The sequence below is a fragment of the Myotis brandtii genome, unplaced genomic scaffold, assembly GCF_000412655.1.
Source record: "Myotis brandtii unplaced genomic scaffold, ASM41265v1 scaffold59, whole genome shotgun sequence".
NCBI lineage: Eukaryota > Metazoa > Chordata > Mammalia > Chiroptera > Vespertilionidae > Myotis > Myotis brandtii.
In genome coordinates, this window is record NW_005370223.1 from 4,763,843 (window position 1) to 4,777,357 (window position 13,515).

Consider the following 13,515-nt stretch of genomic DNA (forward strand, 5'->3'; position numbering starts at 1 on the left):
GGAAAGAGAAAACTCACGTTAGGGTAGCAGCCCCTGTAGAAAACTCTGGGAGGATAGTTCATAGAAATACTCAGAAGGAGGGTGGGCTCCTTAGAGGGAACAACCCAAAGTCTTGCAGGACTGTGGAGCATGATGGGAATTCATTTGATTTTAAAGGGAGAGAAACGTGGGGAGAGGGAAGAAAGGCACTGCCACGAATAAGAAGACCACTCCTGGTTTTGATAAGGAAGCCCCTGTAGAAAACTCTGGGAGGATAGTTCATAGAAATACTCAGAAGGAGGGTGGGCTCCTTAGAGGGAACAACCCAAAGTCTTGCAGGACTGTGGAGCATGATGGGAATTCATTTGATTTTAAAGGGAGAGAAACGTGGGGAGAGGGAAGAAAGGCACTGCCACGAATAAGAAGACCACTCCTGGTTTTGATAAGGACTAACCCTGTTTATCTGTGCACATGTGTAACCTACACAAAATCAGGGTGTGGAATGGCTCAACAACACCCCCTGAGCTGATGCAGCCAGGAAGGATGCTTACTGGAGTCCCCCAGGTCCGGACTGATTCCATACTACTATACAATGTACATCGATATGTAGGTTAGGACTCTGCTGTACACCAGGTAAGGTTTATTGCATATAAAGAGACTGAGCTTTTGCTTAAGGACTTAAAGGAGATTTGAACCGAAACTCTCATTTGTAGTTAGTTACAGGTAAGGCACACGAGCCACATTTCTGCCTTTTGCAAAAGCAGTCCCTGAGTGCACATCAATAAACCCACACTCCGAAGGAAATAAGACCTCGCTAGGAGTCCTTTAAATGTTTATTACCCCTCTCTATAGCGGTTTAAGCTCATTTGCTACAGCCTAGATTAAAAGACCATAAAAATATTTAACTATTGCACTTAGCATTCTAGGGGAGGAAGCGTGGTTTCCCTACCAAAATCTCTCTCTGTCTCTCCAAGTGACTGCAAATCTTGCCTCAGCAAACATCCTATCTTTTCCCTAAGAATGTTTCATACTATTGAGTAGTTGCAACAGAGACCAAATGAACCTCAAAACCTAAAATATTTACCATCTGGCCCTTTGAGAAAAAGCTCACTGACCCCTACTGTTAGTCAGGGGTCAGGCAGGTCTGGTCTGCAGGCCGTCTGGCCCTGCCAAGGCATTAGAAGTGAGTTAATTAGATGTTTAACCAAATACAGCAGGCTAATTTTTAAGTTGATAATTTTGTATGGCCCGTGAATAACTTTATAAATATCCAAATGGCCCTTGGCAGGATAAAAGGTTCCCCACCCCTGTATGGTAACTAAATTCATTTATAATTGACTAGAGGCCCGGTGCACGAAATTCATGCATGGGGTGGGGGGTGAGGGTGTCCTTCGGCCTGGCCTGCACCCTCTCCAATCTGGGACCCCTCAGGGGATGTCCGACTGCTGGATCCTGCAGGATCAGGCCTAAACCGGCAGTTGGACATTCCTCTCACAATCCAGGACCACTGGTTCCTAACCGCTCGTCTGCCTGCCGGCCTGATTACCCGTAACTGCCTCTGCCTGCCGGCCTGATCGCCCCCAACTGCCCTCCCCTGCCAGCCTGATTGCACCCTAACTGCTCTCCCCTGCCAGCCTGATCGCCCCCTAGCTGCTTGCTCCCCCATGCCAGCCTGATCTCGCCCCTAACTGCTTGCTCCCCTGCCAGCCTGATTGTCCCTAACCGCCTCTGCCTCGGCCCTGCCACTGTAACTTTGTCCGGAAGGAAGTCGGACGTCTGGAAGATGTCCGGTCGACCCAGTCTAATTAGCATATTATCCTTTTATTAGTATAGATATGAAGGCTGTGGTGACTAGCAAAAGAAAACAACATTTAAAAAAAAGAGTGTTACAGCCCTAAAAGAGAGTGCGTAGCATCCTCTGGTAATTAGCAAGGGTTAGGGTGATGTGCTGTGTCCACCCCCGTGAGCAAGAGGGCATCTCAGCACAGGTTTCTTGCTCCTCCCCGAGAACTCACCTGTTTGGTGTAAAGGACGAACCACTGCCAGCGACTCTCCTCGCTGTACTGGAATCGGAGCTCCAGGTTCTGGTTGAGGGTTCGCTGGGGCCCATCCATATCCAGCAGAGTCCCCTACAGAGGAAAAGACATTATTTGATATTTGATAGAAGTTTAAGTGGCACAGGCTGCAAGGCAAGTGGGGGGTGAGAGATCTGCAAGGGCAGATCCTCATTTGCTATTATTCTCCCTGATTTTTGCTCTACAGCATCCATCCTTCTTTCTCCTAGTGATGGAGTCTCATATTCCCTTGGGAAAGCCATCTCTCATCCACTGTTGCTATGTAGATGGGACTATCAGGGAACGCTGCCTCCCTGAAGGGTGTCACGTGACCCAAACTCAGACCACTTGAACAAATACTCTCTGTGCCCCTCACTTAGTTCCACAGCAGAGAGACCAAGGAGGAGGTCCTGATAAAGAATCCCTAGAGCCCTAACCAGTCTGGCTCAGTGGATAGAGCGTCAGCCTGCGGACTCAAGGGTCCCAGGTTCGATTCTGGTCAAGGGCATGTACCTTGGTTGCAGGCACATCCCCAGTAGGGGGTGTGCAGGAGGCAGCTGATCGATGTTTCTCTCTCATCGATGTTTCTAACTTCTCTATCCCTCTCCCTTTTTCTCTGTAAAAAATCAATAAAATATATTATATAAAAAAAAGAATCCCTAGAAACCCTAAGCTTCTGTGGCTCCTGACTTTCCTAAGCTTCCGTTTCATCCTTTCTTTTAAATCAGTGGGTTCCCCGTATCCCTCCAATAAATCCCTTTTTCACTAGAGCCACAGTGTTGTTTTCTATTGCTTGCCACCCAACAACCCTAACTGTTACAGGTTTTATAAGCTAAATTAAGGAGTCTGGACTTGATCGTCAGGGCAACAGGCATTTATTAAAAGAATTTAAAAGCTATATAATAATACAATTATCTTTATATTTTAGAAATATTGGTCTGACAGCATCAATGTAAAAACTGAACTGGGAAACAGCTGTTTTCTGACGTTGAATGACAGATAACACAGAACTGTTAAGTGAGGGAGAATAATAACCAGTGAGGTGAGCTCTACAATTACCCAGCTTACTACCTGGAGGACTTTCCAGGATGCGGCATAAGGAGGGGGAACCCAAACAGAGCCCAGAGGTCATGCTGAGTTGAGGAGAAGAGAGAGACATTTGAAGAAGTCCAGGTTAGCATTTGTGGGGCAGACGACCAAAGACAAGGGCTTTCTTTATACAGAGAAAAAGCTCCAGAGAGCTCATTTCAAATCTTTGGCTGAATAATGATAATGTGCATGTATGGGGTGTACAGATGTTCATGCACATCTGTGCATGAGAGGCTGGGGAAAGAGCCACTGAAAAGCTGTAGGTTGAACAAATCTAGGAGCTCACAAATTGGGCTAGAAATGAGTTTGTGTTTCTATCAACCCAAGTAGAGAGACCATAATAAACAAAACATTGGGAGAGTCCGAAAAATGACAGCTAATGAATGACAGCTAATGCGTAAAGGATTAAATTAGCCCTCAAGACTGTTCTTGACCTACCTTAAGAGAGCTTAAAAGCAAGCTTATAATGAATTAATTTAAAAACCAATCCCAAGGAACTTAATTGCATGCCAGAACAAAGTCTAATTGCTCTTTAAAGGAATACCATAAAATCCAGCATTCGACAATGCAAATTCAATGTTCAGCACACCATAAAAAATTACCCGGCTTACAAAATAGGAGAAAAGTATGCTGTGCAAACAGGAGAAAAATCAATCAGTAGAAACAGACTCAGAAATTACAGAAATAATGGAATTAGTAGACAACAATATTAAAACAGTTACTTTAAATATATTCCACACACTCAAGAATTTAGAGAAAAACATAGAATGACAAGGAAAAAATGGAGATGTGAAAATGACCTATATGGAACTTTTGGAGATGAAAAATACAATAATAGAAATAAAAGATCAATAACCTTAAAGCCATAGCAACAGAAACTACTGAAAATGAAGCATAGAAAGAACAAAGACTGAACTAAAACCACAATGAGATACTACTTTACATACATGAGGCTGATTATGATTTTAAAAATCAGACAATAACAAGTATTGTCAAGGGTGTGGAGAAACCAGAACCCTCACTGCTGGTGGGGATAGAAAATGGAGCAAATGTTTTGGAATTTCCTCAAAACCTAACCATAGAGTTACCACTAGGGCAAAGTTACCAGAAATTCCACTCCTAGGCATAAACCCAAGAGAGATGGAAACATATGTCCACATTAAGAGTTGTACACACATGCTCATAGGAGCATAATTCATAACAACCAAAAGGTAGAAACAACCCAGATGTTCCTCAATGGATGAGTGGATAAACCACATTTGTTATATTTATACAATGAAATACTATTTGACCATAAAAAGGAATGGAGGGCTGATGCACACCACAAGGATGAACCTTGGAAAGATGGTAAGTGAAAGGATCCAGACACAAAAGACCACATATGATTCCATTAACATGGAATGTTCAGAACAAGCAAATCTATAGATGCAGAAAGTACATTAATGGTCTCTCAGGGCTGGTGGGAATGGGGGGATAGAGAGGTAACAGATAAAGGGTGTGGGGTTTCTTCTTGAGGGGATGAAAATGGTCTAAAATTGATTGTGGTGGTGGTTGTACAAGTCTGTGAATATACGAAATGCCATTAAATTGTACATCTTATATGAACTGTATAGTATGTGACTTACATCTCAATAAAGTTATTACAAAGGGAGAGAATGACTGTGTGGTTTTGATGGAGGGAGAGAGACATAGGTCAGGGGAAGGGAATAGAGAACCCAGAAATAGACCCACACAAATATGCCCAACTGTTTTTTGACAAAGATATAAAAGTAATTCAATTGAGGAAAGATAGCCTTTCCAATAAACGGTCCTGGAGCAACTGGACTCCCAGCGGCAAGAAAAGGAACCTTGTTCTATGATCGACACCCTATACAAAAATTAACTCAAAATGGATCACAGACTTAAATGTATAACCTATAATTACAAAACTTTTAGGAATAAACTCTAGGGAAAAAACTTCAGGATCTAGAGTTTGGCAAAGAGTTCTTAGACTTGACACCGAAAACACAATCTATAAAAGGAAAAACTGATGAATTAGACTCCATCAAAATTAAAAACTTTTGTTCCGCCAAAGACCTGTTATTAAGAGGACAGAAAAGAACTACAGAGAAAGTATTTGTAAACCACAAATATCCAACAAAGGAATAATAGCTAGAATTTATTAAGTGCTCTCAAAATTCAACAGTAAAACAATCCTATATAATAAAAGCCTAACATGCTAAGTGTCAGGTCATCCAGTCGGTTGTTCAATCAATCAAAGCATAATATGCTAATGATATGCTAAGGCCGCTCAACCGCTCGCTATGATGTGCACTGACCACCAGGGGGCAGACGCTCCGGCCGGTAGGTTAGCTTGCTGCTGGGGTCCGGCTGATCAGGACTGAGTAAGATGGGTTGGACATGCCCTGGAGCCCTCCAAGGTCCCTCTCCGGCTGGCCACCCTCCCGCATCCCTCCCTGGCCCTGAGCATGCACCGGCGGGGTCCCTCAGCCTGGCCTGCACCCTCTTGCAATCTGGGACCCTTCAGGGGATGTTGGAGAGCTGGTTTTGGCCCGATACTGCAGGCCAGGCCAAGGGACCCCACTGGTGCAGGAATTTATGCACTGGGGCTCTAGTCCAATTAGAAAATTGGAAAAAGATATGAAAACAAGATACACAGATGGCAAATAACCACATGAAGAGATGCTCAACATCACTAGCCTTGAGGGAAATGCAAATTGAAACCACAATGAAACACCATTACACACTTATCAGAATAATTAAAATAAAAAATAGTGACAGTGCCAAATGTTGATGAGGATGCAGATAAACTACATTACTTACACATTGCTGGTGGGGATGTAAATTGGTACAACCAGCCACTCTTGAAAACAATTTGGCACTTTCTTAAAGAAACTAAACATGCAACTTCCATATGAGGCAGCAATTGCACTCCTGGGCATTTATACCAAAGAAATAAAGACTTGTGATGAGAGAATAACCTATATAGGAATATTTATAGGAGCTTTATCATTGCAGCTAAAAACTGGAAACAACCAATACCTTTCATTGGGTGAATGGCTAACCAGGAGGTCAGGGCACATGTCCGGGTTGCAGGCTCAATCCCCAGTGCGGGACGTGCAGGAGGCAGCTGATCAATGATTCTCTCTCATCATTGATGTTTCTCTCCCTCTCCCTTCCTCTCTGAAATTAATAAAAATATATATTTTTTAAATTATCAAAGGGGGAAGTGCCCACAAAAATAGGGGGTGAGGGGAGGAGGAGGGAGATGTAGAGCATAATGCCGGGTCAGAAATTCCCTTGGATTCTGTGGATTTAATAACTGGGTGCCATGGCTGCTCTACTAGAGTTTGTCCTCTACTAATTAACCTCAGTTTCCTGTGTACAGGGGATAATCCCATTGAATTCACTGAGTTTTTCTAAGAATTTAATTAAATAATAGACGTGGCAATGCCCCGCATAGCACCTGGTACAAAGTAGGCACCCACCGAATCCGATCGCCAGGGTTTCTCTAGGGAGGAGATGGCAGTGTAGGTCTGATGGATGCCAGGGATCCTTAAGTGCAGCTCACTGCTCAGCATCCACTTTCCACGGGAGAGATCTTGTCAGGGCTAAGTACATGTTCAGTGCTCTATGCATGAGAGCTGTTATTTCTATTGCTGTTACCACTGCAGCCACCCTGCAAGCAGCGGGAAGCCTGGTGTTGGAAGGTGGGAGGCTGGGTGTCTGCTGCTCTGGGTGGGGAACTTGTACCGGGCGATAAATGCGATTGACCACCGGGCGATGCCTACTGTGGCTCAGATGCTCCTTCACTTGAGGTACTGATTCAAATGGCAGACCTGTCTCCGTGTCAGCTGTGTCATCCAGCAACAGTAGGATTTTGCCCTAGCTGGTTCGGCTCAGTGGATAGAGTGCGGGCCTGGGGACTGAGGGGTCCTGGGTTCAATTCTGGTCAAGGGCACATACCTCCCAGCCAGGGATGGAGGCAACCACTCAATGTGTCTCTCTCACATCGATGCTTCTCTGTCTATCTCTGTCCCCCTCCCTTCTACTATCTCTCTAAAAATCAATGGAAAAATGTCCTCTGATGAGGATTAATGACAACAACAAAATATCAGAAACAATAGGGTCTTCAGTCATGAGCAGAAACGTGAAGCCCTGGGTGAGACAGTGCCAGATACTCACCAGGAAGGTGACCTGCCAGCACTTCACTCTGCTCATCGGGAAGACGACATGCTGGGTCTGGTCGCCAGGCAGGGTGACGCAGCAGCTGATCTCGTTATTGCCAACGGAAAGCACAGCCCCGCAGCCCGGCTCCGGGTAGTCACAGGTACAAGGGTCCAGCTGCACGCAGCCATAGTGCCGCACCTCCCGGGACAGCTCCAGAAACTGCTCCAAAGGGAGGTGTGGGGAGGGAGGAGGAAGCAAAAGGCCACTTGAAACAGAGGCAAACCTCATGTGAGAAGCGATGGCCATCCTAGTAGGACATATGCCACTGAGGGGCGTGAGGGTGTCTTTTTCTTTTGCACGACGGGAAGGAAAACAATGCCTCATGTGATCGCTGGCAGCCAGGCCAGGGAAGGTCATGGTGCGTCCTGCCAGGGCAGGGACCACTTCTGCCTCATCCACCATGTGTCCCTGCTCCCGTTACAGTGCTCAGGAATGGTGGGAATGAAAATATTCGATGCCTGAATGGTGAATGAGGAAGAGCGACTCGCCTGAGAAGACATAATTCTATCTCAGCAAGATAAGCAAAAAGTGTACATTTAAAATGTTGTCTTTTCGAGGGCGGACTAGAAGGGGTCAAGGGGAGGGGGGGCGGGCAGAGAAAGGGATACAGGTAATACTTTCAACAATAAAGATTTAGCCCCACTGGTGTGGCTCAGCGGTTGAGCATCAATCCAGGAACCAAGAGGTCACTGGTTTGATTCCCAGTCAGGCCACATGCCTGGGTTTCGGGTTCAATCCCCAGTAGGGGGCATGCAGGAGGCAGCTGATGGGTGTTTCTCTCTCATCAATGTTTCTATCTCTCTGGCCCTCTCCCTCCCTCTCTCTAAAATCAATAAAAAATATACTTTTTTAAAAATGTTGAGGATCTGTATTAATTAACTTGATAAAGGACTCACAGTATATTGTCTGTATTTTTCAAAATCTTTAAACAAAAAGCCTTTATTAATTTTATAATCAGAAAAATCAATAAAAGTGCTCTCATTTTGTAAGGCTGTCTTCAGTGCTTGGTAGGTTTATAAATTCTAGAAACAGCCCCATTCCACTAGGTTTCTTTAAGTCCCTCCAAGGGGATTTCTTTCGGTGCAACATTTGGTTCACCTTTGTTTGGTTGCCTTCTTCCTGGAGAGCCTCTAGTTCCTGCCTCTGTGCCTGTGTGGGTTTGGCCCACCCTTCCTGAATGTCCTGGATGGCCTTAAAACAACACAAATTGCAAAATTAGCAAACTTAGAAGAAATGAATTCATCTGACAAAAACATACTCATGTATGAAAGGCTAGAAAAACAGACCCAGTTTCGGGTTCAATCCCCAGTAGGGGGCATGCAGGAGGCAGCTGATGGGTGTTTCTCTCTCATCAATGTTTCTATCTCTCTGGCCCTCTCCCTCCCTCTCTCTAAAATCAATAAAAAATATACTTTTTTAAAAATGTTGAGGATCTGTATTAATTAACTTGATAAAGGACTCACAGTATATTGTCTGTATTTTTCAAAATCTTTAAACAAAAAGCCTTTATTAATTTTATAATCAGAAAAATCAATAAAAGTGCTCTCATTTTGTAAGGCTGTCTTCAGTGCTTGGTAGGTTTATAAATTCTAGAAACAGCCCCATTCCACTAGGTTTCTTTAAGTCCCTCCAAGGGGATTTCTTTCGGTGCAACATTTGGTTCACCTTTGTTTGGTTGCCTTCTTCCTGGAGAGCCTCTAGTTCCTGCCTCTGTGCCTGTGTGGGTTTGGCCCACCCTTCCTGAATGTCCTGGATGGCCTTAAAACAACACAAATTGCAAAATTAGCAAACTTAGAAGAAATGAATTCATCTGACAAAAACATACTCATGTATGAAAGGCTAGAAAAACAGACCCAACTATACCCAGTATGTTTTAAAAGGTTACTTTTTAAATTAGGAGAAAGAGATTGTTCGGTGGTTTGGGGACAACTGGCAACACTTGAGAAAGAAAGTAAAGTTAGCTCTTGCCCCACACCCCCCATTCAAATAAATCCAGATACATTAAAGATCTAAGTGTAAAACCACAAAAGAACCAGAAAAAAAATAAAGGTGAATATTTTCTATCTGATCTTGAGGTAGGGGATAGCTTTTTAAGATACAAAGACAAAATGTCATAATGAAGGAATATATCATACGTGAAAATATAAAACTTCGGCCTATAAAAACCACCTAAAACAAAACCAACAAGTAAATGTCAAACCAGGGAAAGTGAGTGTACTATATGAGGCAAAGAGTTAATATTATTTATAGAAAGCTATAGAACAATGTAAGCCTCCTTAGTAGGAAAATGGACAGAAGATATAGCAATTGACAGAAAGGAATTACAAATGACAAATATATATAATTTCTCTAGGGAGGAGATGGCAGTGTAGGTCTGATGGAGGTAGAATTCTTATCTACAATTTTTTTTCTAATGGTTTAAACCCAAGTGGCCTATAATACGTGGTGTTCTGATGGGTCCTGGTTACCCTCACCTGCATGTAGATCAGATTCACAGCTGCTCTGCAGTCCATCAGCAGGGAGTCGAGGGATGGGTCCATGTACCTGCACGATTCAGGAGCATTAAGTTCATTCATAGGACTCGGTTCACAGGCTCCCCTGGGCGCCTGCGAGCTCTCCGGAGCGATGGCCCTCTTCCTTCTGAACCAAGACCCCTTTCCTGACGAAGCCCCACCCCTCTGCTTGCCTAGCCTTTCATTTGTCCCTCCACCTCTTCTGTTCCCTATTTTCTTTATCCTGTAAGCTCTTGCCTGGTGGGCACTGAGAGCGAAGGTGCAAAAATATAAAACTTCAGGGGAATGGCCCGTGTCCCCGTTCACACGCAGCCCCACTGCGGGTCGCCAAGTCCTGCCTGAGTGGTCCCCACCCCTCAATACCCGGTGCTCTCACTTGCCCGGACCCACACCCGTATGACCCCCCGGTGCCCAGGCCACCCACCCTCCTCTCTTGCCTGAGCTGCTCTGGTGACCTCCTCCCCAGACCTTCTGCCTCAGTAGTGTTCCCTCGTCTCACGCTCCACATTCTAACAGGAGTGGTCTCTCCCGGGGAACCTTTGAGACCCTCCTAGCCAGAAGTCAGGTCATCTGTCCTGCTCCCTCCGAGGCCCTCCATAGGACCCCAGCTTTCGTTTCCAGCTCCAGTTCTTACCCTCTCCCCTCCCTGACCCTCTCCAGCCCAACCACCTTTTCTCTCCTCCCCTCTGCCTGGAAGACCACTGGCCTCACCAACCTCCATCCCTGACCTGTCTGCTCCTCCTGGCGAGCCTCGCCCTCACGTCCCCTCCTCTGTGCTTTCTCCGCACCCCGAGTTCATCCTGATCACTGCTCTGATCAAGCTGATTTTGATACCAAGTGTATCAAGATCTTGAGCCCAGAGCCGGGGTCCTCTTCAGAGCTGCCCCTCTGGGCCTGGGCAAAGTGACTTGCAAATAGCAGGGCTCCATGTCCGACTAACGGATCCAGAGTCAGCAGGATGAACGGAAATGACAGTCACTGTCTAAGCACAGTCACAGGCTAAGAATCGACAGAAAGTCAGAAAAGGGTGATGGCAGAGGTGAGCAGAGCCCCAGCACTCAGATGTGTAGGGTGAACAGACGATGGGATTGGCTTAGACTAGGAAAAGGATGGCAATACTCGTTGAAGATCAACTTCATTCTGGGGCGTGGGCCAAGCAGCTGAAGCATTCCTACTCATAAGCTACTATTTCGCTCATGCATCCCAGGGGCAACTGTTACATCAGAGAGTTAGAGAGCCCCCAGACCCATCCCACACTGGGGCTCAGAGAGGCCAGGGCGGGCCAGGAGAGGTGCACCAGGGAATTCATGGGCAGAGGAGAATCCCTAAGACTCCGATGAGGCCTCACCGCGAGGCTCGCCTGCTGGGAATCCCACAGCTCCCGGCAACGGAGCTCGCCTCCCTGCCCCCATCCTGCAAGACTTCACCCCCGAAGTGGAACGGGCACCTGCAGGATTCTGCGCCAGGCTCCCCCCGTCTGGTGACCTGATCCTCGCCTCTAACAACTGAAGTGAGACCTCCTTTCCTCCCAGTTCCCATGAGCAAAGGCAATCTGCCCCGATGTGAGATGCTGGCTTGTAGGCAGACATTTTATCTTGCGCTTAGGATCTAGAATTTGCCTGTTGAATGAAGACATAGGCAAAGCCCAATGTTCTATTCAAGCTTCAAGGTGAGGAACAGAGTCCTCAGCTCTCCTTTGATCTCATGCTCTCTGAAGAGCTCATGAGCAGCAAGACTAAGCCCCAGGCATTGTTGTTGTTGTCATTATTATTATCCTCAAGATAACAATAATAAGCAAGGCCAGAATGTATTGAGCATATGGGATCATTTTATTTAACCCTCACAATAACCCTATGAGGTAGACTCTATTACTATTATTCCCATTTTACAGATAGAGAAACGGAGTCTTAGAGAGCTTAAATGATTTGGCTAAGGTTATTTGGCTAAATCCTGAGAGAGCTGAGACTTAGATTCCCATACTGTGACCCCAGGAGTAACTGCTCAGCCACTCGTTATACTACGCAGCTTCCAGAAGAACAGCTACTCTATAAACCCTTAGATGGAACTGCTAAGGGTTTTTCCTTTTCCCTTCTCAGCATTCCAGATTTTGACCGTTTCTCAGAATACTTCTGAATAACCGTAAACGAACTTCTAGCCTTGCTGGGAATATGTTTCCAAAATTCAAAACCGCAGACCAGAGTTCTCACAGGGTAACACCAGGTCAAGATAATGACTATTCCTAGATTTCAAAATGCCTTTCTTTCAAGCTTCTGTGCTCAGATTACAGAATAACTGAGCTGGGAGAGAGTGAATCAAAGATGCAATCCAATACAGCCTTGGTAGTGACTACAGGTTATAGGTTGTGTGTGGGGGTGGGTTAGGGGAGCGTCCTGCTTCTTTTTTTTTCCTGTTTGTTCACTCTCTCTAGGGCCCTCTGTTTCTGGGGGAAATGGTAGTATTTTCTGCCAGGTGCCCTATTGATCTAGGAACACAGCTGATCCTGGTATATAAGCGTTTATTGTTGAAATCCTTTAGGAATGTAAGCCAACCACTTAGAGTTCAGGTGCACGACAAGTTGGCTGAGTCCACCCTTGGCCTTCAGGGAATACCACGGTTCAACAGATGAAGTGATCTGCTTGCAATCCTCAACCAATTCCTGCAGTCAATACAGTCAGTAATTTCTCACCGTTACCTGTTTCAATCCCAACCCCAGCGGCCCTTCTTGTTCAAGCTTGACCTTCATGGCCACCATCTTCATGATAACACCCCTCGAGTATTTACTTGAAACCAGTGAAAATCTTCCTCCACACCTTTCCTTGAGGACAAATCGTCTCGTCATCCCCCTCTCTGTCTTCTTCACTGCTTTCCTCTTCGCCTCCCCCAAGCTCCCCCTGGTCTCTGACTAGCTGTGGGGCTGTGAGCCGACAGGTGAGGATGGCCAGTTCGGATCAGCCGGCAGAACAGCCTCGAATGCCCACCGCCGCAACGCCTACTCACCACTTCCGGAGTCCGACCTTGCAGTTTTCCAGTTCGGAACTTCGGAGACTCACATAAGGGAGTTCAAAGTCCGCTAATTTTTTCATGACTAGAGAGAGGGGAAGGGGCATCTGACTGGTTAAGAGAGCACAGGTAGTTTATTTTACATCCAGGGCTTTAACATGAGAACATAAAGCATTACTATTGGAAAGAGTAAAGTATCATAATAATAATATTCTCTTGCATTTGTATGTAACTTTTAGCTTTCTAAAGTTAATTCAAAAAATAACATTTTATCTTCATAAAATACCAGCATCTTGAGTGAGCTCTATGTTGCCCTGGGATGCAGATGGAGAGACTGCGGTCCAGGGAGGCCCGGTGCCCTTGCCGGCACACCACAATCCCAGCGGCCAAGCCCGCTCACAGAGCCCTTAACTTCACCTGCGAGCCACCTCCCCGCGGCCTCTCGAGGACAAATGTTAAAAACTCTGAGATACAGTGGGGCCTTGACTTACGAGTGTCCCAACTAAGAGTTTTTTGAGATACCAGCTGTCTCTCCGCAGATTTTTTGCATTGAGTTGACAGAGTAATTTGAGTTAACGAGCTCCTTAATGAGCTCGGTAACGAACTCGGTCTCGGAACGAATTAAACTCGTAAGTCAAGGCCCCACTGTA

At 45.6% G+C, this 13,515-nt stretch overlaps 1 protein-coding gene across 1 annotated transcript in view; it reads right to left on the reverse strand.

Annotated features, from left to right (window-relative positions):
- The window catches only part of SNX31 (sorting nexin 31), a gene marked incomplete at its 5' end in the record, with an annotated part of 36,915 nt that overhangs the window by 11,394 nt on the left and 12,006 nt on the right, over nt 1-13,515 (reverse strand). Inside the window, 5 exons of the mRNA XM_005879327.2 lie at nt 1,995-2,108; nt 7,308-7,511; nt 9,018-9,110; nt 9,827-9,896; nt 12,863-12,950. Of these exons, the coding sequence (XP_005879389.2) occupies nt 1,995-2,108; nt 7,308-7,511; nt 9,018-9,110; nt 9,827-9,896; nt 12,863-12,950 (569 nt within the window). The remainder of the gene's footprint in view (nt 1-1,994; nt 2,109-7,307; nt 7,512-9,017; nt 9,111-9,826; nt 9,897-12,862; nt 12,951-13,515) is intronic.